This window comes from Salmo salar, chromosome 01, assembly GCF_965601325.2.
Source record: "Salmo salar chromosome 01, fSalSal1, whole genome shotgun sequence".
Lineage (NCBI taxonomy): Eukaryota > Metazoa > Chordata > Actinopteri > Salmoniformes > Salmonidae > Salmo > Salmo salar.
The window spans coordinates 131,160,709-131,186,416 of record NC_138291.1 but is presented as its reverse complement, the minus strand read 5'-3'; the positions used below and the strand labels follow the sequence as shown (position 1 = coordinate 131,186,416).

Here is a 25,708-nt window from a genome sequence, read left to right as displayed (position 1 = left end):
TTATGACCGATTCATATAGCACATTAAGCGCTCTTCTGTCCTGAATGCAGAATGCATACTACAGTAGCTAGCTCTGTAAACATGGGTTGGCTTTAACACAGGAATGTGAAAAGCAGCCGTGTGCTCAGCAACTGATCCCTCTTTAGCAACCCAACATTCATCATGATGATAATAACACTAACAAACAAACTGACCAACCACCACCTCAACTCTAGGATTGATTACAGCTGTAAGTAAAGATTTAGGAACAACTTACCCTCAGAATGTCCTCCACACAGTGAGCTTCATTTGACAGAGTCTGGAAGGCAGAGAGGAGCACAACACAGTTTGAGTGACACAGAAATCAGCCAAGAGGTGAAGCTTGAACACAACACATACATAACATAGGCATGGTGGTCTATACTATGAAACCACTATGACCATGTGACTTTCACTTACATGTGCCTACACACACACAGAGCCGCCCTCCAACAGAAGCAGAAAGGCAGGCACAGAGTGAAACCTTGTGTGACCTCACACCTGATACAGTCCAGTATTTATAGGAATGTAAACAAGGCAGCCATCCAGGAATGGTGCAGTGTGCATCAAATTATTTTATCAGAATAACATTCTGACAACACAAACTCTGTTGTGATGTCACTTCAGCCGATAGTCAGCCGTGCCAGGCAGTTAAGTGAAACATTTGAATTTCAACTGATGTATTTCAGTAGCGTTACACAGTACAAACTAAGGTCGTGCCAACACTTGACACTTACAGTGGTTGCTCGACTTAAAGTTGTGCGATTATGCCGCAGGACTTAAAGGTAATTTGTGGTTTAGTACAGTACCCTGTGTCACTACTTTATTGCTCCAGACCAGCGCAAGGGGGAGTTAGAACACGGACTATGCTTTTGGGTCCCAAGGCGCTACTGTGTCTCTGACAATGAATGGGCGACATAAACCAAATGGAAACTGATAATTATGCAGGACTTCAGTATTACTTACTAAAACTGTTGTTACACTAAGGTTTTTATTCTAAGAGAAAATTAGACTACAATTAGGGTGTGGAAATGTTAGGATTCTTTTTCTCTTACTGTAGCCTACTCCCGACCGGTCACGTTGTACAGCGCCTGAGAGGCGCAGCAGTCTAAGACACTGCATCTGAGTGCAACCTGTGTTGCTACAGATGCTGGTTCAATACCCTTGCCGGCCTCAACTGGGAGACCCATGAGAACTGCAGGCTTTTAGTTTCTCTCCCTGTAAAAACAGAAATAGTTCTAAATAACAAAATGGCTTTATTTACAAATTAGTAACAATGTCTCTCCCCATGTTCAAGCATGGCCTTTTTCCCCTCGCTCAATTTACATTATTTGAAAACAAAATCTCCAAAACTTTTTTTTTTAAACGCAATTATTATTATCATCATCATCAATTTAGAATTATATAAAAGCCCTTTGTCTATTCTCACAGATAAATTAACCCTGATATTAGCAGGACAATATATATTGGTCATGGTTTCCGAGAGGCACACAATGGGATTGCCTTGCAGTTCTCCAGAAGATGGACCTAGTCCATGGGGAAGGGAGAAGGAAGGGAGGGGGTGGACCCCCACCCTACCCCACTGGGTAGCACAGAGCATTGCACTAATAATGGCGCTGAAACGTTCCCGCTGTTCTTATTGCCAGTCTACATGTCCAAACGAAAACAATGTAACTAATAATGGTGTGAAAAATGCCCCTTAGATATGAATTTGGAGGACAGATATTAAATATTAAACCTCTCACTAAAGGCATCAGTAAAAAGTTATACTTAAATCCAAACTGGATTTAACGAAAAATGACATGAAAAACGCACAATTGTAAATCCCAAACACTAAAAGATACAAATACAAATTACTTGTGGTTACAATAAAGAACGTAAACAAGATGCTGTGTTTTTATTTACAGTAGTGATGGACAGCTGGAGGCATTTTGTATTTCTTCATCAACATCTTTAAGCTTTGTTAATAAAATAATGAGAAAAAGACATTCAAAATTAAAGAAACAATGTGGTCCCATGATTTCTTCCTCAATGAAATCTCGAGCCGTGAAACCTGAAAAAGGAGGCAAAAGTGAATTATTGTGGAAACACTATAGCAGTCCGTGAGGTGTAGGCTACAATATTTTATGTACCTTTTGCTTTGTAAATAGCCTAACTTATAAAAATCTAAAAATAAATTATACATATATTTTTAACATGTCTTACCGAGCATTTCCATAAGTCCACACAAGTTTCTTCAACTGTCTTCTGACTGTGATTAGAGCGATGTTGATGTGCCGTGAAGCCAGCAGATTACATATGGCCTTCGACGATCGCGCATCATCTTTACTCATCAGTGAGTTGATGGCTTGAATAGTTTCACTGGAAATACGGGCGACAGCTGATGATTTGGTCCAGAGCCAGGCAGTATTGGCATGTTTACTACAGTACGTACAGCAGGCTGTTTACTTGTCAGACTGCATAGTAGCCTAATAAACAAATGCAGGCAGCTTCTAGCTTCAAAATGCTTTACTATCCAAATGTTTAAAGTGCGTACGGGTGACCTCATGCAACCGCAAATTGTACAGTACTATATTTCTTCATCAGCATCTTTATGCTTTCCTTAATAATATAATTAAAAAAAAAATACTCTTTCAAAATGCAGATGTTTATTTAGTTATGGATCCATAACGAATTACTATGGGAATTATATCAATGAATTACAGAAATATTGTATGATTAGTTGCAATTTCAGTTTAATCCACCAGAAAAGACAGAACAAATAATACAACAAATATTGTGGTGAAACACAAATATACTAATTGATTTAAAAAAATATGAATTGGAACCTTTACCATGTGGAAGGGGTAAAAAGTATTATTAACCCTGTTTTTCACAAGTGTGGCAGGCTGTGAGTTCTGCAAACAACGTTTCAAGGATGGGCTATTAGCAGGACAATATATATTGGTCCCATAGGGCGGCGCACAATTGGCCCAGTGTCATCCGGGTTAGGGGAGGTTTTGGCTGGCCGGGATGTCCTTCTGTTCCTCTAAAAACAGAAATAAATATTTTGGCCTTTATTCAGAAAACAAAATAATCTCCCCAAAAAATGACTATTTCAGTCAGCACCGTTCCAAGCTGTTCTGAGACAAAAATGTTTCAATTATATTCCTTGATATTCTTAAGATGTGTTGACTGAACATAAGCAAGTGATGTCTGCTAAATAATCAAGTTGATGCACAGTCGTATACCCTCGGCACCTACATAAAGCTACGTGTGGGCGACAATTTCTTCATCAGCATCTTTATGCTTTCGTTAACAAAATTATACAAATACTCATTCAAAATGCAGATGTTTATTTCCTTATGGATCCATAAATTACTGTGGTAATAAATATCACTGAATGACAGAAATAATGGAACAAAGTAGGCTAATGAAGGTAAACAAATTGTTGCCAACTGGAAAATACTATTATTTTGGCCTTTGTTTTGATTACAAAATCGCAGACTTTCGTTTTTTTGAAAACAATGTAATATCGTTATACAGTGCCTTGCGAAAGTATTCGGCCCCCTTGGACTTTGACCTTTTGCCACATTTCAGGCTTCAAACATAAAGATATAAAACTGTAATTTTTTGTGAAGAATCAACAACAAGTGGGACACAATTATGAAGTGGAATGAAATTTATTGGATATTTCAAACTTTTTTAACAAATAAACTGAAAAATTGGCCGTGCAAAATTATTCAGCCCCCTTAAGTTAATACTTTGTAGCGCCACCTTTTGCTGCGATTACAGCTGTAAGTCGCTTGGGGTATGTCTCTATCAGTTTTGCACATCGAGAGACTGAAATTTTTGCCCATTCCTCCTTGCAAAACAGCTCGAGCTCAGTGAAGTTGGATGGAGAGCGTTTGTGAACAGCAGTTTTCAGTTCTTTCCACAGATTCTCAATTGGATTCAGGTCTGGACTTTGACTTGGACATTCTAACACCTGGATATGTTTATTTGTGAACCATTCCATTGTAGATTTTGCTTTATGTTTTGGATCATTGTCTTGTTGGAAGACAAATCTCCGTCCCAGTCTCAGGTCTTTTGCAGACACCATCAGGTTTTCTTCCAGAATGGACCTGTATTTGGCTCCATCCATCTTCCCATCAATTTTAACCATCTTCCCTGCCCTTGCTGAAGAAAAGCAGGTCCAAACCATGATGCAGCCACCACCATGTTTGACAGTGGGGATGGTGTGTTCAGGGTGATGAGCTGTGTTGCTTTTACGCCAAACATAACGTTTCGCATTGTTGCCAAAAAGTTCGATTTTGGTTTCATCTGACCAGAGCACCTTCTTCCACATGTTTGGTGTGTCTCCCAGGTGGCTAGTGGCAAACTTTAAACAACACTTTTTATGGATATCTTTAAGAAATGGCTTTCTTCTTGCCACTCTTCCATAAAGGCCAGATTTGTGCAGTATACGACTGATTGTTGTCCTATGGACAGAGTCTCCCACCTCAGCTGTAGATCTCTGCAGTTCATCCAGAGTGATCATGGGCCTCTTGGCTGCATCTCTGATCAGTCTTCTCCTTGTATGAGCTGAAAGTTTAGAGGGACGGCCAGGTCTTTGTAGATTTGCAATGGTCTGATACTCCTTCCATTTCAATATTATCGCTTGCACAGCGCTCCTTGGGATGTTTAAAGCTTGGGAAATCTTTTTGTATCCAAATCCGGCTTTAAACTTCTCCACAACAGTATCTCGGACCTGCCTGGTGTGTTCCTTGTTCTTCATGATGCTCTCTGCGCTTTAAACGGACCTCTGAGACTATCACAGAGCAGGTGCATTTATACGGAGACTTGATTACACACAGGTGGATTATATTTATCATCATTAGTCATTTAGGTCAACATTGGATCATTCAGAGATCCTCACTGAACTTCTGTAGAGAGTTTGCTGCACTGAAAGTAAAGGGGCTGAATAATTTTGCACGGCCAATTTTTCAGTTTTTTATTTGTTCAAAAAGTTTGAAATATCCAATAAATTTCGTTCCACTTCATGATTGTGTCCCACTTGTTGTTGATTCTTCACCAAAAAAATTACAGTTTTATATCTTTATGTTTACAGCCTGAAATGTGGCAAAAGGTTGAAAAGTTCAAGGGTGCCGAATACATTCGCAAGGCACTGTATATTATCAAGTTGATTGCACAGTCATATAGCCCCGGCACCTAAATAAAGCTGAGTGACTCACTCATTCATGGCTTTGGATTCAAATAAATAAGTACAAACATTCTCTGATAGTCTTTAATAAAGAAATGTTTTGGTTATCCTGATCTGGACACCATATACAGTATTATAATAGCCCTGTTAACAGGACAATATACCTTTACCAACACCTCTCTGTATTTTGATACTTTGTGGATGGGGCCTCCCGAGTGGCACAGCGGTCTAAGACACTGCAAAACGCGTTGCTACAGATGCTGGTTTGATACCCGTGCTGGCCACCACCGGGAAACCCATAAGTAATTATTGGCGATCACATCATTGAAAACAATATTTCCCGATATACTGTAGTCCTACTGTAGGTGACATGAGTCTCACTAGTGTTGAGTAATGTGCTGTTAAAAGTGGTGGTCTTATTTATTTGAAGAAGATATTGAAGTTAGAAGCAATATGATTTGAAGCAATAAATAGCCTACCTGCTGTGGTCAACTATTTTAGCACAGTTTCACACAAGCATGGGACTGGTCTTGATAAATGAGATTTTTATTTTCACTGAATCTCCGTTTGGGTATTGGGGAGACTACAATTATACAACTAGGGTGTGGAAATGTTATGCTCTTAGTACTGTAGCCTACTCCCAACCATCACGTTTTACAGCGCCACATTTTCTGCTCTATCCTAACGCAAACCTGAGGGTTTTCATTTTTCTTGGAACAGAAACACCATAATATTAATCAAATTAATTCAGCAAAATGTCTTACAAATCAGTCCCATATACGTATGTTCTTACAAAAAAAGGTTTTAAATTCTGTAGTACAGGAATTATTGAAGGCTATCAAATGCTTCTCAAAGATGCCCTCTGGTGGTCAAACTAGCACTAACTAGCATTAACGGAAACAGTGGCTGACAACTAACATGCCTTAGAATTCTGCGGCACCATTTTAATTTATTTTTTAACCTTTATTTAAGAAAAAAAAGTATTATTTTCAATGACGGCCTAGGAACAGTGGGTTAACTGCCTGTTCAGGGGCAGAACGACAGATTTGTACCTTGTCAGCTCGGGGACTTGAACTTTCGGTTACTCGTCCAACGCTCTAACCACTAGGCTACCCTGCCGCCCCATGCAAGCTATGCTGCAGTACGCTGAAACTTTTAAAGGATGAACCACTGTACATGCGATTTCTGCTATCAGAATACAAAGCTCGCATTGAAAAGATGGGTCTAGAAGCAAAAAGTCACTTTGTGGTCTGATTGTGTTCAGACCTGTCTGGAGGTGGTCAGGGCTGCATTGTGTGCGGATTTCTCTTCAGTCTGGATGCAAATCAGGCTACTAAAAGCTCATACAGTGGGCGACGTCATCAGCACTCCTCCCACAAGTCTCCAGAAAACATGTGTTTTGGGACCGAGAGGCACCTTCTCATTATGTCATTGGAGGAAATACATTCCTTGTGTCTGGGGAACGTGTTCGCTGGCCTCGTAAATGATAGCTAATATTTATAAATATTTTTAGTTAGGCTGAAGTTGTGCTAACTAATTTGCAATTCCTTTAGTGTTGCTTGCTAGATTGCTACGGAGGTTAACTGGCTACAGTAGTTAGCTTCTGCCATCAGCTGTTGTGTTAACATATTTTTCCACTTCCACCGTTTGTTGAATTCAACCTGTCATATGAATATAGTGCGGGAACAGACAATGTGGACACATGTAGACGCATGACGTGTTCAGAATTCCAATATCAGAACTCCATTATCAGAATAAAAAAGCTGCATGAACTGTCAAGTGTAGACAAGGACCAAACTTAAACAAATATTTGGTAGGGCTCAACATTAACACTTGTCCACATCTGGGGGAGAAAAAAAAAAGAAGTCTGACAGGAGTATAGATTTAAGTTGTCCGAATGGCGTAATTTAAAAAAAATATTTATTATGATAATAAATCACAATATCAAACAATTACGCCAATCAGAACTGGATCAGAGGCCAACATTGGTATAATATTCAAATATTTTTTCCCATGTAGCATGCATACATATAAAATGCCTACAGACTCATGTCCAAACCGATGCAGACATGGACGTCCCAGAAAATATAGCCAAACTTTAATAATACTGTTACACTGAAAAAAAAATATAAATGCAATAGGCAACAATTTCAAAGATGTTATTCATCTTGTTGTTCAGTAATTTAAATAAATTCAATAGGCCCTAATCTATGGATTTCACATGAATGAGAACACAGATGTGCATCTGTTTGTCAAAGATACCTAAAAAAATTTTTTTTTAAAATAAAGTAGGGGCGTGGATCAGGAAACCAGTCAGTATCTAGTGTGACCACCATTTGCCTCATACAACATGGCACATCTTCACACAGAGTTGATCAGGCTGTTGATTGTGGCCTGTGTAATGTTGTCCCACTCATATTCAATGGCGGGAACCGGAACATGTCGTACACGTTGATCTAGAGCCTCCAAAACATGCTCAATGGGTGACATGTCTGGTAAGCATGGAAGAACTGGGACATTTTCAGCTTCCAGGAATTGTGTACAGATCCTTGCAACATGGGGCCGTGCATTATAATGCTGAAACATGAGGTGATGGCGGCAGATGAATGGCACGACAATGGGCCATTCTCGTCATGATATTTATGCATTCAAATTGCCATCGATAAAATGCAATTGTATTCGCTGCCCATACTATAACCCCACCGCCACCATGGGCACTCTGTTCACAAAGTTGACATCAGCAAACCGCACGCTCACACAACGCCATACACGTGGTCTGAGGTTGTGAGGCCGGTTAGACGTATTGACAAATTCTGTAAAACGTCATTGGAGGCGGATTATGGAGAAATCAATTATCTGGCAAGAGCTCTGGTGGGCATTCCTGCAGTCAGCATGCTAATTGCACGCTCCATCGACATTTGCAGCATTGTGTTGTGTGACAACTGCACATTTATTTTATTGTCCCCAGCACAAGGTGCACCTGTGTAATGATCATGCTGTATAATCAGCTTCTTGATATGCCACACCTGTCAGGTGGATGGATTATCTTGACAAAGGCAAAAATGCTCACTAACGGATGTAAACCAATTTGTACACAAAATTTGAGAGAAATAACATTTTTGTGCTTATGCAACATTTCTGATATCTTTTATTTCAGCTCATGAAGTATGGGACCATGCTGCGTTTATATTTTTTACAGTGTATATAAACCCCCCATGCATTGGTTGTGCCCCCCACTCCTTTACACATAAGTGAGTAAATTGCGGAAGTACTTTTAATTAAACTGCCTCCACGTACAGTATTATATAGAGCCATTAGTGCATGGAACGCCGTTCCATCTCATATTGCTCTAATAAACAGCAAACCTGGTTGGGAAAAAAATAAAAATAAAAAACAGATGAAGCAGATAAATAGGGGGGAGCACAACGCCTCCCCCCTATTTGACCTAGATAGTTTGTGTGTATGTATTGATATGTAGGCTACGTGTGCCTTTAAAAAAAAAATGCATTTAGTTCTGTCCTTGTCTATTAATGTTCTGTATTATGTCATGTTGCATGTTTAGTGTGGATCTTAGGAAGAGTAGCTGCTGCTTTTGCAACAGCTAATGGAGATCCTAATAAAATACATCGACCAGACTTTTAAATTTTACCTTTATTTAACTATTTTACCTTTATTTTACTAGTCCAACTCTAACTATTAGGCTACCTGCCGCCCCATTACAGCTCCCATTGTCCCAAATGGCACCATATTCCCTATATAGTGCACTACTTTTAACCAGGGCCCTATGGCCCGCTGGTCAAAAGTAGTGCTCCATGTAGGGGGCGGGGAGCAATTTGGGACACATCCCAAGTCCCAACCTAGAACAGCAGAACTGACAAACCAGACAAGACTTCTCCTTTCCCCTTCTCACCTCAGACTACTGCACCATAGCCTAAGTAGTGGTTAATGCCTAACAACTAAAGTACTCCATCAAAATATAGCTGTTTATAAACTGCCCGGATACGCTACTTCCTTCCAACAGCCTCAGAATGCAAAATAGTGTGATATACATTCAAGACTTGGCAGCTTTTTTCCTCAGGGTTCTGTGTTTCAGATCCCTTGCTGTAGGGAGGACTGAGTGGAGTGTTGCTGCTGGGCTCTGAGGCAGCAAAGGTCACTATAGCTGCCTGCCATACATACGCATGTGTGCGCATGCACACACACAGCACTAAGAGTGGAGGTGTGGGGTGGCATTCGGCAGGAGGAGGGTATGGCTTTTCTCTCTGTTTCTCTCTGCTAGGAACAATACAATTCTACAACACTACAATGCAGCAAACACAGCCAGGACAGGAGAGCCACTTATTACTTAATCAACCAGTGCTGACTAAGTCATTAGCCTAATTTAGACCCTGACTCTTTATAAACACAGTGACACACAGAAGGCTCAAAGGAGAACTGTGTGGGCTCACTGGCTGCTGCTGCTCTGAGACAGGACAACACTACCTGAGGCTAGGTGAAGAGAAAGAGTGTGGTGGCCCAACGAGTGTGTATGTAGCAGCCTTTGGTAGAGTATCAGCCAGATCCAATTCACTCCTTTCCCCATACCCCTTGGGCTAACCCTTCAATGTTTGCAGATCTGATGGGTCTGGATAGTAGCTTTAACAATGCATAAAATAAAGCTCCACCACAGCAGACAGAGCAGTTAAAATCTAGAAACCCCCAGAAAGGGGAGGATCAGAGCTTGTTATGAGCATGTTGTTACAGAGCATTCCTCTAGAGCACTGTAACTCTCAACACCACACACCCATCTTTCCAAACCCCATACAACTGTACAATCTTCCACCACACACAGTAACCAATGCTGGAGACTTAGTTTGGGTAGCCTACAATGGCATTGACCGTTTCAAAACAGGAACCAGAGGGGTATCCTATGAATCAGGTTTGAGAAGTTAACAAGGTAACTTCGGTCATTCGAATGTGGCTCACTTTTTAGTCAGGTCAATTTATATGGCAACAAATCCTTCAGAACTAACCTGCTCCTGGGCAGGCTAACCCTGGGCTGATTTTGTCACTAATGAAAATGTAGCACGGACTTGCCCATGGATTGATGTTTCAGCATTGTCTCAATGAAGAGTTGGGCGTTCAAATAGCCAAAATACATGCAAACGCAGTTACAAGCCTGCTGGAGTTAGCGGCAGGCGGATGAGCAATACCTAGCTTGCGTCGTAGGATACCCCTCTGGACTGGATAACAACAAACATCAACATAACACCACAATATTGCATTCCTTATGTGTAGCAGCCAGGTAGTCAAGCTACTTTGAGCATTGCGGTTCAATATTGAATTATTGGCTTACGGCATGCCTATACAACTGTCTAGACAGAGGAATCCGCCGGTGTGACTAAATTTCAATCCATTTACCTTATATTTGGCCAGTGCCTACAGAACAGCTTCCACAACTATGTTGTATTACTACTGACTGATTGTCTTCTCTTTTAGTGTGTTAACAGGCGTGGGCGTTTCGCTGAAGTGCAATGACAGACAAACATTTCTCGGTGCATCCTTACTTTAGCCTAGTCACTGTCCCCGAAAGACTTCCCTGACTTTCCCCACTAGTCAAAGAGTAGCCATTAGTTGAAGTAATGGCCACCATGTCTGCTACAGATCCAAAACATAACTATGTTTAGTCCTGGCTTTACTTTTGAATAAGTACTTTATTTAAACAGCAAACATTTCCTGAGCATACTGAAGATTGTGACAGTTCACTAGCAGGCATTTATTTAGTTTAGTAGGTCTGAGGAAACTTATTGAACCAAAAAGTTCCTCCCAGTACCTTCACTCTAAGGTCCTGGGTATATCTGAGCAGCCCATGCAAAGAAATGTGAGAGATTGTGAATTATTAACATTACAGTTCTGTATGGTCAAGGCAAGGCATGGACAGCAGGGTAGAGCAGAATGCTTCATGTAGCCAGGGAGGGAGAGGGCAGGCAGCTTCAAGCTTGATAAAGACAGAAACGCCAATGAAACCCCAGAGTGAACACCAAACATCTCAACATTACCCGATACCCACTCTCCAGGACATTCACTATGGATTCAAATCAAAGTAACATCAGGGTTGCATGTGTTCAGCAGGACAGAATGTTGTGGAACGTTCAGATATAAATATATTATCTACAAGTTCAGATGTACATCTCTGACATTGACTAGGCGAGTCCTCTGACATGTCAGCACTATTTGTGGCGTTTCTATGTGGACCCTTCAGTTTGTTGAGTGAGGGTTATGAGTCACTGCACAGCTATCCTGTGCTGGATTAGCCCCCGCAGTGGGTGAAAACACCAGCCTGCCTATTCAGCACTGCTGGGTTTGTGTCCACATGTGCAAGGGACAGCAGGAACTCCAACAATGAGCAGAGCAGGGCTGCTGCAGGTGCAGCCTGGGCTGTGGGGAGGGAGGGTGAGGGCAGGGGATAGGCCACATTCCTAATAATAGAGGCTTTTTAAAAAATGTTATTGTGGACATCCTTGCAGAGGTATGGTTAATACAACTATGAGCTAACTGTCTGCTCTCAGAAGCTTTCTGTCCTCTGCTCTCTGGATGGGGTAGTGGGGAAAGTTTAAGCTCTTAGTGTGAAAACAACCTGAGGGTTCCGATGAAGGCCCGAAACATCAAGCTTTTAATAGTCGTTTAAATACAATAATGTTTAACAGAAAGCGAGTGCTTCACCTTTTCAATTATTATAAAAAATGTTGGTTGCACCTCAACTCGCCCTTTTTAAGGGAAATATAATATATTCTGATCTGCAAGTACGATGAGGGACTTGAGGTGCTTGAGTGGGGGAATTTGAAAGTGTAACAATCCTGGCAAATAAATGAATGCCAAAATAAATGCATTGGATTACTTTGGTTAGGCCTACAAAAACACAGTACCCTATTAGCATAAGAGAATAACTAACAAGGTTAATTATGTAAACATTCACACAGAGAAATTGTCACCCGCAATTTTCATTTGAGACTATTCTAACAACCATAATTACAGGAGACAGATGTGCATTAACTGATGTTACAGGACAGATGCTTTTCCTTTTGCCGTCCTCCCATAGGTACACAGGCAGGATGAGGTCTCCTCTCCAAGTCCCATCAAAGCCAATTATGGAAATATTCACCCAGAGAGAATAGGACTATACTAGAGCATGCAAATGGATTGACGACAATGGGTTGTTCTGCTTGACTAGCACTGGGTTTTTGTTAATAACCTACATGCAATCTTTGCCTGAACGCATTGGCCATGTGTGAATACCCATATTGCGTTCAAAATAATAGGCTGATTAGGTGTGTGAATTTCTTAAAAATGTAGTACACTTTAAAATGCCAGGATGTCATTTAGGCTTTTCATTTAGTAGAATTTGCTGAACACTATTGAGGAAGATAAGCATCTTTACAGACCCACATTTGACAACAGCTGATAATCAGATAAGAGGACAGGGGTAAGTAGTAGGCAAGACAGATTTAGGATAGTAGGCAAGAGATTTTAAAACCACAGACAGCTGCCAACTTCATCCAAAATCAATCTATAGTTTTAAGATGACTGGAGTTTGTCAAATATTTAAGTTGCTAACGTCACAGTGCTACTTTCCAATTCAAAACAAGGCAGCAAAAAGTTCTCTATTAACCAGCAACTAAGAAATAGGACTGGTTCATGTTCATTTTAGGGTATGTTCAAGGTTTGTTGCATTGATGTTACGTAATGTTTATTTTTTTTGCCACTGTATCTAAAGTGTGCCAACTTATTTTAATCTAACGTCCAGTGTGTCTGGTACTAACTGATATTTCTCACACAGTTTAGGCCATGGGTACTCAACTCTTACCCTACGAGGTCCGGAGCCTGCTGGTTTTCTGTTCTACCTGATAACTAATTGTGCACACCTGAGTCCCAGATCTAAATCAGTCTCTGATTAGAGGGGAACAATAAACAATAAAAGCAATTTAACTGGCTTCGAGGTACAGAATTGAGTTTGAGGGGTATAGGCTATTCAAAATAAGGAACCACACACACACAACCATGGTTAAAAACAAAACAGTGTGCTGCTTACCTCTATAGACTGGAATGGAATCTTCCGTTTGGAAATGCTGGGCTTGGTGCTTTTCAAGTCTGGTAAAGGTTCATGATAAGACTGTCCATGGAAGCCTTCAGGAGAGGGCTTGAGGTCCGGAGACTCGCTGGTCACCTGGTCCTGGCCGTCCATGGGCCGGACATAGGCTGTGGGCTTCTGGGGCATGACCAGGTTTGGTTTAGAGGCCAGTGGTAGAGGGAATGTCTGAGAGGGCAGGGTTGTTGCTCCCTCGATTGCCAGAAGCGGGATGTCTCTCTGGGGGTCATCCAGAGGGGACCCCTCCATTGGGACAGGGGATTCAGGGTGCAGGAGGGAGGCCGGGTGCCTCTCGGGGTGCAGGGGGGACCCTTGGTGCCTGTCGGGGATGTCTCGGGGCTCAGAGTCGCTGGGGTCACTGGAATGTAGGGGGGATAGGGGCTCAGCTGGGGGGGACAGGGTGGAGAGGACCGGAGTAAGACTGGCACACTCCCTCAGGTCTGGCCAGGGGCAGGGTTCAGATTTCCTCTGGAGGGAATCAGGGCTGGCCTGGCCTTGACTGAGACCCAGTGAGGACTGGGTGTGGGAGGAGGGACCAGGGAGCCTCTTCAGAGGCTGAGAAGTTTGGCTGCTAATGGAGGGACCACCACTACCACTCTGGCCTGCCCCGTGCAGAGGAGTGTTCTGGAATGGAGGCTTCACTCTGTCTTGGCTGCGAGATGGCCGCCTATATGTTGTGGTGACGTGAGATGGAGGGTCATTAGAGAAGCTACTGTCCAAACACAGATGAGGGTTGGGGTTTTTCACATCTTCATAACTACCCAGCATCCTCTGTATACGGCTGGAAAGCTCATCTCCTTTGTTTGTCTGAAACAGAAAATACAATTTTAGGTTCTGCAGACAATGTTGGGACAATTGATTATAACAGGGTTCAGATCTGCAATGGTTGTTGTTAGCCTGGAAAATGAATGATAGAGAGTAAGACGAGAATAACAATAGCATCTTGTTACACGCTCTTTCTTGTTGTAGAAGTCGACCCTAAACTGCTAACGCGTACTTAGTATCGCTAGTCCAGGCCTACCTTTTAACTAAACCGAGAGCAACATGCAGTGAGGGTGTGTCGTGGACGAATCAGAATTAGTTGGGTAACATAGATAATTAAGATGTTTTATTAGTATAATATGCTTATGTGAGATACTTGTCATTAGAAAGTGTCCTTTGACTCTGGAATGTTTCAGTTACACATTTCCCTTAGCTGGGGCTCAGACACTTGGGGCCCAGAGAGGGGAAGAGGTCAGACTTGTCTTTTACTTGTCTCTGTTGCTCTGCAGAATATCAGCAAGAGAGGACAGAATGAAATAGTCTTCATATGTGAATGTCTCTTTACCTATGCTTAAACCATGTGAAGGGATGGCGTGAGTACTGGGGAACCAATGACTTGTCTCCACAATGTCTGTGAGCAAGTCACACCCTCCTTTTCCTTATTGTGGGGAGGTTTATGGCAGTGTCTGGGACCATGGTCTCTTAGATCTCACACGTATCCTGTGATAATATATGGCCTAGAGGCTCACTCCCTCCAGTGAGCCTGTCCAGGAGTGGGGTCAAGAGGGGGTTTGCTTGAGATGGGAGTATCTAGAGTTGACAATTGATATATGCCATTGGATGAAATGGTGTTTTCGTTCTATACCGTACCTGGGAGGGACAGTTCTAAGGAGACCAGATACTGGGCTATACCATTAATCCTGTTGACATAGCAGTTACTGTCTGATGTGTTTTATTGATATCTGTCATACAAAACGTAACCTTTGTGAACTGTTACTAAGTATCTGTGGTTTGTCAATGTATGTTGAAGGGGCTGTATCGTTGCTATAAAAGATCCCTGAGCCATTCTGCAATCACCTCATTAAATGATTCATTCGAGAGAATGCATTATTGGGGGTCAAGAACTTTTGCAAAAGTATCTTAAGTATTAAAGATGTAGTTTAACTCGGACTAGTGTGTTTTGTAACTCCTCATTTGGTAATGCGGAAATTAGCCACCACAGGTGATATAGTAGTTCACAAATAAAACAAGCATGTCAGTTTAGGTGAGGTTTTCTGATAAACATTTATGTATCTAAATGTACTGTTGCCCTTTGAGTCTCTGTGTATGTATCGCCCAAAATATCGGCTGACTATTTACGGCAACCAACCAATGTGACCTTACAAAGTGGTAGACTAGACAAAGTTCTCTCTGTGACAGTAGCTAGCTTACCCCCTGGGGTTGGATTCCATGAATGAGCTCACTAGTCACACCAAACAAAATCCTCAGAAAAGGGCAATGTTGGGTTGAGGCGGAAGGATGTGTCCTAATTTGCCACCCTTCTCCCAAATCGTACACTTGCCTCAGGGGGGAGCGTGCTATGCCACTGCTTATAAGTATAAGAAATCTAAGATGTGTCAAATAAATTATATCCAACGCCCTTTGTGTACACATTTGCCAATACTGTATACCCCAGTATAGGATAGAAACGTTATGACAGTCTGGATACCACCCAACCCTACTTTCAGCTGAGAGGAGTGGAACCCGGTGTGGGCGTCTGCTGCATTAGCCCAGCTGTGACAAGAACCGACGAGTTATGCGTTCAGAGATGCCATACCGCACACCACTGTTATTTGCCCGTTATTTGGCCAGCCTGTTAGCTTGCATGATTCTTGCCATTCTCCTTCGACCTCTCATCAACAAGCTGTTTTCGCCTAAAGGACTGCCGCGGACTGCATGTTTTTTTGGTTGTCGCAACATTCTCGATAAACCCTATAAACTGTCCCGCGTCAAAAGTGCAGAAGGCAGGCCCTTTCTGAGATACTGGTACCCCTGACACCGGCGATCATACCACGCCCCACATTGTTTAGGTCACTCGTTTTGCCCATTCTAGTGTTCAATGGAACAGTAATTGAATGCCTCAATGACAGTCTGCCTGCTTTATATAACAAGCCACGGCAACATGACTCAATGTCAGTAGGAGTGAACTATAAACTGGCCACCATGTCCAAGCTCTAAGACAACTCCATCAGACCCAATAAGACGGCACCGTGGTTTGAAATGGTTCTGAACACATGAGTCGCCCGTTTCAGCTGCAAACTTCCTGGACATGTTATTTGATGGATCTATTTATTCTGGAGCCGCCCATAGCAGCAGGCCTGTGCAGTAGACCGGAGCTCTAGAGTTGTTCTCAAGAAAACATCTCTAATGTCTGAGCTACAGTTCTTTGATGACCCATCGTGGAAAGCTTAAAAGCTCATGAACACGCACGTGTTGCTCTACGAAGCTCACAAGCCACACAGAACTCATTAGAATGCAAGTGCTTTCCTACATAGAATATCATAAGGAAGAATTGCATTGTGATATTTCCTGAACTTTGTTATAGCTACCAGACACACACATCAAACACTTAAACAGATCACAGACATGAGGGTTAAGTGCCTTGCTCATGGGCAAATTGGCAGATTTTTTTTACTTAATTTTTTTTGTTGAATTATACTATTATACCTTTATTTCAACAAGGAACATAACAATATAGGCCTAGAGGTAAACAGGAACCAAACTCACCTTGTAGGGTACCCCAAAGAGGGGAATGTCCTCCTGGTAGAACTCCTTCTCATGGAGGGCTTCCTGGTTCCGCCTCTCCCACTCTCGGATGCGAAGGAGATTCCTCTCTTCATTGTAGCTGCAGTGAATCAGACAGACAGGACGTAAAATCAGCGGCACTGTTTACTCATGGGCCGAATCATAACTTGAAATTTGTACGCAAGTCTGAATTTCTGTAGACATCAATATGATTTACACAGATGTCTAAGTACACACCTAGCCAATCTATGTGCAGTACTGTCCAGGGGGATGTCATCATGTGTGCCCATCATAACTGGAGATGGGTGTAATGTGGGTTTGTGTACCCATCATATCTGGAGACAGGTGTAATGGGGGATGTGTGCTTATATCGGAAACAGGTGTAATTATATACAAACACAGTCCTATGGGGTTGCCATCACATTTGTTCCAAACACTACAGCTGGACTGGGACACTGCCAGAAAACATGTAAAATGGATAACATCAACTTATTTTACTGGGGGAAAATAGGCTTTTAAAATCAGTTTGGTGACAGTAAGACGGTTGAGCGTGGTTAATTATAATTCCTAAAACCAGGTCTCAAGCATGGATTACACTAGAGGCCCATGCGATTTCCAGAGTTGGGTATGGCTGCCTTTTCCTGTTACGCTCCTTGCCTATGGAATAGCCTGCAGACTAAACTTAAACTTGTGACTCTTGTCCCCCTTGCCCATTTTAAAAATTAATTGGAGGATTTTTCTTTTTGTATTGCTTGTAACTGCTTCAGGTAATGCAAGTTCTAGTGCTGTTAGGGGAATAACCTGTGTAACTGTAACCATCTGCTGCTGTATTTTTGTGTCCTCTGTGATAGTTTTGTTTGTCTTGTGTAGTTTCTTAATCATTGTACCTGAACTGTATGTGTAAACATGTATACGCAGGGCCCAGCTGTAAAAGAGACCTTGGTCTCAGTCTGTGTTCCTTGTTGAAATAAAGGTATAATAATATAATTCGGATGGAGAACTGGCTGTAGCTTCAATGAATTTTTTTTTCTTCAAGTTTTTAAAAAATTCTGCCGATTTGCCCATGAGCAAGGCACTTAACCCTCATTTGCTCCAGGGGTGCCGTACTACTGTGGATGACATTGTAAAACAACACATTTCACTGCACCTATCCGGTGTATCCGACAATAAAACATGACAACATTTTACTGCCAACAACAAGACAAGTCAGGTGGCCTAGTTAAAGACAATTTTCAGCACAGTTGATCATGAATCACTGAGACTGGTCAAAGGACCAAGCCAGCCAGCACAGAAAGTTAGAGAAACTACTCAGGTTCTCTTTCTAAACAGCACAATTTTGCTTAGTCTTCATTTACAACTTGCCACTGAATTGCTGGAACAAGTTTCATAACCCTAGCAGACCTTCATAATCCTATCCAACCAAAGAAAGTGATTCAAACTAATTATCCTAGATATGGTAGTCGGAGTTAAGCCTGCACAGTAGAGTTGAATGTGTCTACAGCAGCACCGGGGAGTCCAAAGGAGCCATAGTCTTCACAGTTCTTCATTGTAAAGGGTTTAAGAACAAAATCGTATTTACAATGACGGCCAAACCCGGACGACACTGGGCCAATTGTACACCGCCCTATGGGACTCCCAATCACAGCCGGTTGTGATTCAGCCTGGAATCGAACCAGGGTCCGTAGTGATGCCTCCAGCACTGAGAAGCAGTGCCTTAGACCGCTGCGCCACTCGGGAGCCCACAGTTGCCATACCAGGTGGTGATGCAACTGGTCAGGAGGCTCTCAATGGCACATCTTTTCAGTCTTTTGAGGGGGGGAAAGGAGTTGTCGTGCCCTTTTCACGACTGTCTTGGTGTGTTTGGACCATGATAGTTTGTTGGTGATGTGGACACCAAGGAACTTGAACCTGCTCCACTACAGCCCCGTCGATGTGAATGGGGGATTGTTCGGCCCTCCTTTCCCTGAAGTCCACGATCAGCTCCTTCTTCTTGCTCACTTTGAGGGAGAGGTTGTTGTCCTGGAACCACACGGCCAGGTCTCTGACCTCCTCCCTATAGGCCGTCTCATCGTTGTCAGTGATCAGGCCTACCACTTGTGTCATCAGAAAACTTAATGGTGTTGGAGTTGTGCTTGGCCACGCAGTTGTGGGTGAACAGGGAGTACAGGGCAGGGACTAAGCACGCACCCCTGAGGGGGCCCCGTGTTAAGGAACAGTGTGGCAGATGTGTTGTTGCTTACCCTTACTACCTGGGGGCGGCCCGTCAGGATCCAGTTGCAGAGGGAGGTGTTTAGTCTTTATGGGCACTATGGTGTTAAATGCTGAGCTGTAGTCAATGACCAGAATTCTCACACAGGTGTTCCTTTTTTCCAGGTGGGAAAGGCCCGTGTAGAGTGAGATTGAGATAACGTCTTCTGTGAAATCTTTTAGGGTGGAATGCAAAATGGAGTGGGTCTAGGGTTTCTGATAAGGATGCACAATATATCGGGTAGCATATCGGAATCGGCCAATATTAGCTATTAACCTGTTGGGGATAGGGGGCAGTATTTGCACGGCCGGATAAAAAACGTACCCGATTTGATCTGGTTACTACTCCTGCCCAGTAACTAGAATATGCATATAATTAGTAGATTTGGATAGAAAACACTCTAAAGTTTCTAAAACTGTTTGAATGGTGTCTGTGAGTATAACAGAACTCATATGGCAGTCAAAACCCTGAGACAAATCCTAACAAATGGAAATCTGATGTGTGGAATCACTTCAAACCTTTGCCATTGAAACACACAGGGACTTATTAATCATTTAGCACTTCCTAAGGCTTCCACTAGATGTCAACAGTCTTTACAAAGTGGTTTGAGTCTTCTATGGTAGAAACTGACCCAGAGAGAGGCTTGGGAAGTTGGTCACAGGGGGAGGGCCATTACTACTATGACGCGGGCGCCCATGGGAACCCTTTTGTTCCGAAACGTTTAGTAAGACAATGCAATCGTCCGCCTTGAATATTATTGAAGCTCTGGTTGAAAAAGGCCCTAAAGATTTATGTTATACAACGTTTGAACGAACGTAAATATATATTTTTTTGCACATTCGTGACGACAAGTCCTGCGAGCTTCAGTACATTATGAGTAGCCTTCGGAATGCGCTAACAAGAAGGAACTATTGGGACATAAATTATTAACTTTTTCGAACAAAACTACATTTGTTGTGGACCTGGGATTCCTGGAATTGCCTTCTGATGAAGATAATCAAAGGTAAGGGAATATTTACAATAGTATTTTTGATTTTAGATGGTTCCAAGACGGCGCTAACATGTATCGCCTAGCCTATTTTTCTGAGCATACCATGTCGTTTATTGCAAAGTGTGATTTCCCAGTAAAGTTATTTTTAAATCTGGCAATGCGGTTGCATTCACGAGATGTTAATCTATAATTCTTTGAATGACAATATTCAATTTTAACAATGTTTTCGAATAGTAATTTTGTAAATTGTAGCGCCGATTCACCGGAAGCATTTGAGGGAAAATATTTTCTGAACGTCACGCGCCGATGTAAAATGCTGTTTTTATATATAAATATGAACTTTATCGAACAATGCATGTATTGTGTAACATGATGTCCTAGGAGTGTCATCTGATGAAGATTGTCAAAGGTTAGTGCTGCATTTAGCTGTGTTTTGGGTATTTGTGATGCATCTAGTTGCTTTGAAAATGGCAGTGTGATTTTCTTTGGCAGGGTACTCTCCTAACATAATCTAATATTTTGCTTTTGCTGTAAAGCCTTTTTGAAATCGGACAACATGGTTCGATTCAGGAGAAGTGCATCTATAAAATGGTGTAAAAGTCATATGTTTGAGAAATTGAAGTTATAGCATTTATGAGGTTTTGTATTTCGCGCGACGCGATTCCACTGGCTGTTGACTAGGGTGGGACGCAAGCGTTCGTTCCCAGACAGGTTAATGCCAACATTGGCCCGATGTCTAGTTTAACGCCGATGTGCAAAACCGAAGTCAAAGCTGACGTGCATACGTATTAAAAGTAAGTAGATGACGTAATGACGCCATGAAAAATACAACACTACACAGAACAAAAGCAGAAAAATACTATGCTACTTGCTAAGGGCGTCACGACGATGTCAGCCCCATGAGCATGCTGATTCTGACAGGACAGTGGGACAACGACGATTTCGTAAAGCCGTAACGCATGCTCAAGAATGTGCTGGTTCTCATACTGCTGCTGCCCTTTCAATGGCATTTGAGAACATGTTCGAAACATGTACACACTCCTCGCGCCATTCGAACAACTGACTTGAGAAATAAGCTAATCAACTGCGTCTGCAGCAGACGTGATACCCTCTGTCATGGTTTTGGGATGGAGATGCAAAATGGCAGTCGTGCCAACATATCTCATCAGCAACCTGGTGGAACGGAATTTGTGGATCTGAGGCTCTTTCCCCTGTTTCCTCCATCATCAGCCACCTCAGAGCGCAACTGGTCCTTGTTTGGGAACACACACCAAAGCACGCAACAGGCTGACCAAAAATTGGTGGACATCCGGGCAAATTTGAGCCTGACAACAAGCCATCCTCAACAAGGTTGGAAAGTGACAGTGAAGATGAAGCCTCAGGGTCTGATGTTCAAAAGGTTGACATTGAGGTCCAGGGAGAAGACATGGAAGCCTGAGAGGAAGACAACCAAAGCTTTAGTTTCTAGACTATCATTTTACAGATGTATGTTGAAAACGTTTTGGGAGATGCAATGGATCATTGGGGATCATTCAATATTCCCTTTTGTTGTTCAGTGAAATCATCCTATGTGAAGAGTCAACTCATTTAAATAAAGTTCAATTCATAACAATATTTTTTTTTCTATTGGAAGGATTTAATCATTTGCAATTTTGTCTACTTATGATAAGGTAAAAGGTTTATGTTTCTATGTCCATTTGATATGGTAACTATATCCAATGCAAAAAGCATCTACATTCAAATGGTATTACTACTAATTTGCATTAATATTAATTTGCATATATTGCCATTAATGGCGATATATTCCCATTAATTCACACGGAAAGTTTCCACCTCTGAATATTCCCCAAAATGTGCAACCCTAGTAACAATTATTCAAATGTATTGAAAAACTTCAAAATAAATAGTTGACGGTATTGAAAGATCACTCCGTGGCTTTTTCCAAATACCCCGGTATATGGTACAGTGCCTTCAGAAAGTATTCATACCCTTTGACTATTCACACCCTACATTTTGTTGTATTACAGCCCAAATACAAAAAACAAGATTTTTTTTTCTTCTCACCCATAATGACAGTGAAAACATGTTGATTTTTTTATTGAAATGTTTTGGAAATAGAAAAATATGTAATTTACATAAGTATTCACAGTATACACAAGTATTCACATCCCTGAGTAAATACTTTGGGAGCAATTTAAGCCGTGAGTGTTTCTAGGTAAGTCTCTAAGAGCTATCTACACCTGGATTGTGCAACATTTGCCCAGTATTCTTTTTATTTTATTCTTCAAGCTCTGTCAAATAGGTTGTTGATCATTGTTAGACAACTATTTTCAGGTCTTGCCATAGATTTTTAAGCAGATTTAAGTCAAAACTGTAACTCGGACACTCAGGAACATTCACTGTGTTTTTGGTAAGCAACTCCAGTGTAGATTTGGCCTTGTGTTTTAGATTATTGTCCTGCTGAAAGGTGAATTCATCTCCCACTGTCTGGTGGAAAGCAGTTCTTAGCTCCATTACGTAAATGTTTTATCCTGAAAACTCCCCAGTCCTTAACAATTACAAGCATACCCATAACATGATGCAGCCACCACTGTGGCTGAAAATATGTAGTACTAATTATTACCCTCTTCACTCCATCTCAACTTACATCTCTGCTCCCTGTCATACACGAGGAAGGCACATGAAAACACTAGGCAGAGGACTAGCTGGGTCATTCCTGAGAGCTAGGCCTACTTCTACAGCCATCCAACCCATAGATGGATGGCTATAGATTTTATGTGTAGTTCCTGGCTTTTCAGACGGGATGCAAGAATGAGCCTAAAGTTACAAAAATGTAGGCCTATAGCACAACATTGCACAAGACCAATGTCTGCATGACATCAGTAAAATGCAAACTGCATACTAGCTTAGGCCTACAGGCAGAACTTTCGCAGGCGTCTGGAAAGAAATTCCTTCAAACCACAAAAGTGGGATGATGGCAGGCTTTTAGCTTTATAGGAGGCACAAGGCTTTCTGTAACAGCAGCATACCAGCCTCCATTAAAGAGAAGGGCTGTGAGATGAGTGGAGCAGGGACACATACCTTCCCCTGCAATGGAGAAAGGTCAACATGTGGGTTACCCTGTATCATTAGGCTACTCAGAACTCACAGACTAATATAGATTGGAGGTGGTGAAAAGATTTTCAGGCACTGATGGTAAACACAATGGAAGTGAAATCCAAAACTGTATTAATTGGCTATGTCATAGCTAATTTCTAAAGATAAATATTGGCATATTACGAGCAAAAAATATTTGTATCTGCTATATGACAAGTTATTCAGTGGGTGATGAGGATTTCAGATAAAAAGTGGGGGGGCCAAAAACATAAATTGCCCCCCTAATCTAAAAGTGGTAGCGGCACAGCCTGTCCTATGGCTCAGCTCTCACACACACACCAGCTCCTGACTAATCAAATCGGACTGAATCGTCGTTCAAAATAAAAGTGTATCGTTCCAGCATCGTGTCAGAGCCCATGTATCTAGATGTGTATTGAATCATGCTTGTAAGGAGAGATGCACATCCCTACACTATACCAATTTTGCCATCCTTCTTAGTATTGTGGCAAGGAAACAAAACATGAATCTGATTTAACTTTTTAGGAAAACAGTCCTAATGTTGGAAACAAACATGTCATCCACAGTCACATTTATTTATTTCCCAAACTATATCACACAATATTGTACATACAGGAGGACTTTCCTGCTTCATGTTTTCGTTTTTGTCATGGAAAAACATTGATACTGGTATGTCACAGCCCAAACTAGTAGGCTAGTTATCTTGGGCTACACACCTTTAGGTTTAGCTTCATGAGCAGACATCAGCTGGCTAAAATAGTTTCTTCCAGTAGACAGGTCTAATGCCAAAGCAGTAGACCAATTTAACTTTCATGAACACAAACAGGGATGTACTTCTGTGAATATTATTAACTCCTGTTTTGAGGTCAGTGTTGTGACACTGAGTGACAGAGCCTCGCTTGTTATTCATCTCAAACCTGATATTCAAAGTTGCTGATTATCTTCAAAGATTGCTAGAAACGTACAATTAACGGGCACAATGTTAACTTGCATTCCTTCCTTTCCCTGAGTTTGGGGCAATGGGCTTTATTGGAAAACAAACCGGTTGGGAAAATGTTTTCAATTGAGGCCGTTGTAAAAGGCTGTTCATGCGCAGGAGGCGTAGCTAACTAGTCGCCATCTTCAATCTCCTGGTTAGCAAGTTTGATTGAATGTAGCTACACTAGTTTTTCTGTAAAACGTTTTACTACGGTTAACGGTACCTAGCTATTAGCTAATATCAGGTTAATCCACAACAGTTAGCTAAAGTAGTTAGCTATTACAGCATGCGAACTGCTAGATACAGTAAGAGTTAGCTAGGCATCGATTTATCTAACCAATTATTTCCATCTGACACTTACTACGAGTGTGAGCTAGCTGTCTAACTAGCAACTACATTCATGTGAAACAGTTAGCTCGTTTAAACTCACAGGACCACACGTTAAATTACATAACGTAGCTAGCTAACGTTAATGGGCAGTTATTCTACTAAACAGTGTTATCCAAAATAGTTGTTAGTAAACTACACTTAATTGAAATACGATGGGATGTTTTGAAGTTAACGTTAGCCGATAAGGCTGGGAGCTAACTAACGTTAGCTACCTAACGTTAGTTATATAAACACACACTGATGTCGTCGATTAACTGGTTCGAAGTGGCACAAGCTTGCTAACTACAACACACTACACAGCTGTGGTGAGCAGTAATTCCAGGTGATTCCACCAAAAACGGTATGGTAGCGCAGTTTTATTACGTTAAACTGATAACTTTTACAACAAGCCTCTAGCTACATCCAAACGTAAATATCAAAGTAACATGCCAAAATTCAACTTTTAGACTAGCTGCTCTTCTTAGTGTGCGCGCGGTGCTGTTTAAATTGATTGACCTAGCTTGCTAGTTCGTAGACTAGCTAACATTATCGTTGTCTGCTTACCTTGAGCGAGCTGCCATGGTGCTCCTCAAAAACTAAATTTCAAGTTGCTTGCCATGTGTTTCTGACAATCCGTGATTGGATAACCTTCTCTTGATTACATTGTTTACCAGTCAAATACCATTGTATTCTTTAAATAACTGTCAATAATGTGTTATTTGATCGTTATCTGCTAACAGCGACCGCTGTGAAGCAAGCAAGAATAACTATGTACTTCCGGGTCACGGATTATTCTTTGGGAATTTGGTTGGCGGATCGCATCCTACTTTTAGGTGCATACAGCGCCACCTACTGTACTGGCGTGTGAGACCAATCATGCCCTACCTACATTATATTTTAGATACAATAATGCAAAATTGGGGAAAATTCAAATTACCCTACCACCTACTAGCCCTCTCAACAACAACAAAAAACACCACCCATCCACTATTTAACCCTACCTAGTCCTACTCCAGACCAACGGTCTGAGAGGACATATCACTACCACTCAACACCCCCTGCAGCTGTTTTATTTTAGCAATCCCAAGTACTTCTCTGCCGCTTCCACCACAACCTCTGTTTTCTGTCTTTCCATC

The 25,708-nt window shown here is 41.7% G+C and overlaps 1 protein-coding gene across 2 annotated transcripts in view; it reads right to left on the bottom strand.

Moving 5' to 3' along the window:
- The window catches only part of LOC106560682 (AF4/FMR2 family member 1), a 93,576-nt gene extending 68,203 nt beyond the window's left edge, over positions 1–25,373 (bottom strand). Inside the window, exons 1-4 of one of the 2 annotated variants that reach the window (XM_082978804.1) lie at positions 25,137–25,373; positions 16,854–16,971; positions 13,269–14,132; positions 257–298 (exon numbers count right to left, since the gene is read on the bottom strand). In XM_082978804.1, coding sequence (XP_082834930.1) covers positions 257–298; positions 13,269–14,132; positions 16,854–16,971; positions 25,137–25,153 — 1,041 coding nt within the window. In that variant the 5' untranslated portion in view covers positions 25,154–25,373. The remainder of the gene's footprint in view (positions 1–256; positions 299–13,268; positions 14,133–16,853; positions 16,972–25,136) is intronic. The other variant, XM_014123796.3, reaches the window with a different exon arrangement.
- Positions 25,374–25,708: the final 335 nt, after the last annotated feature.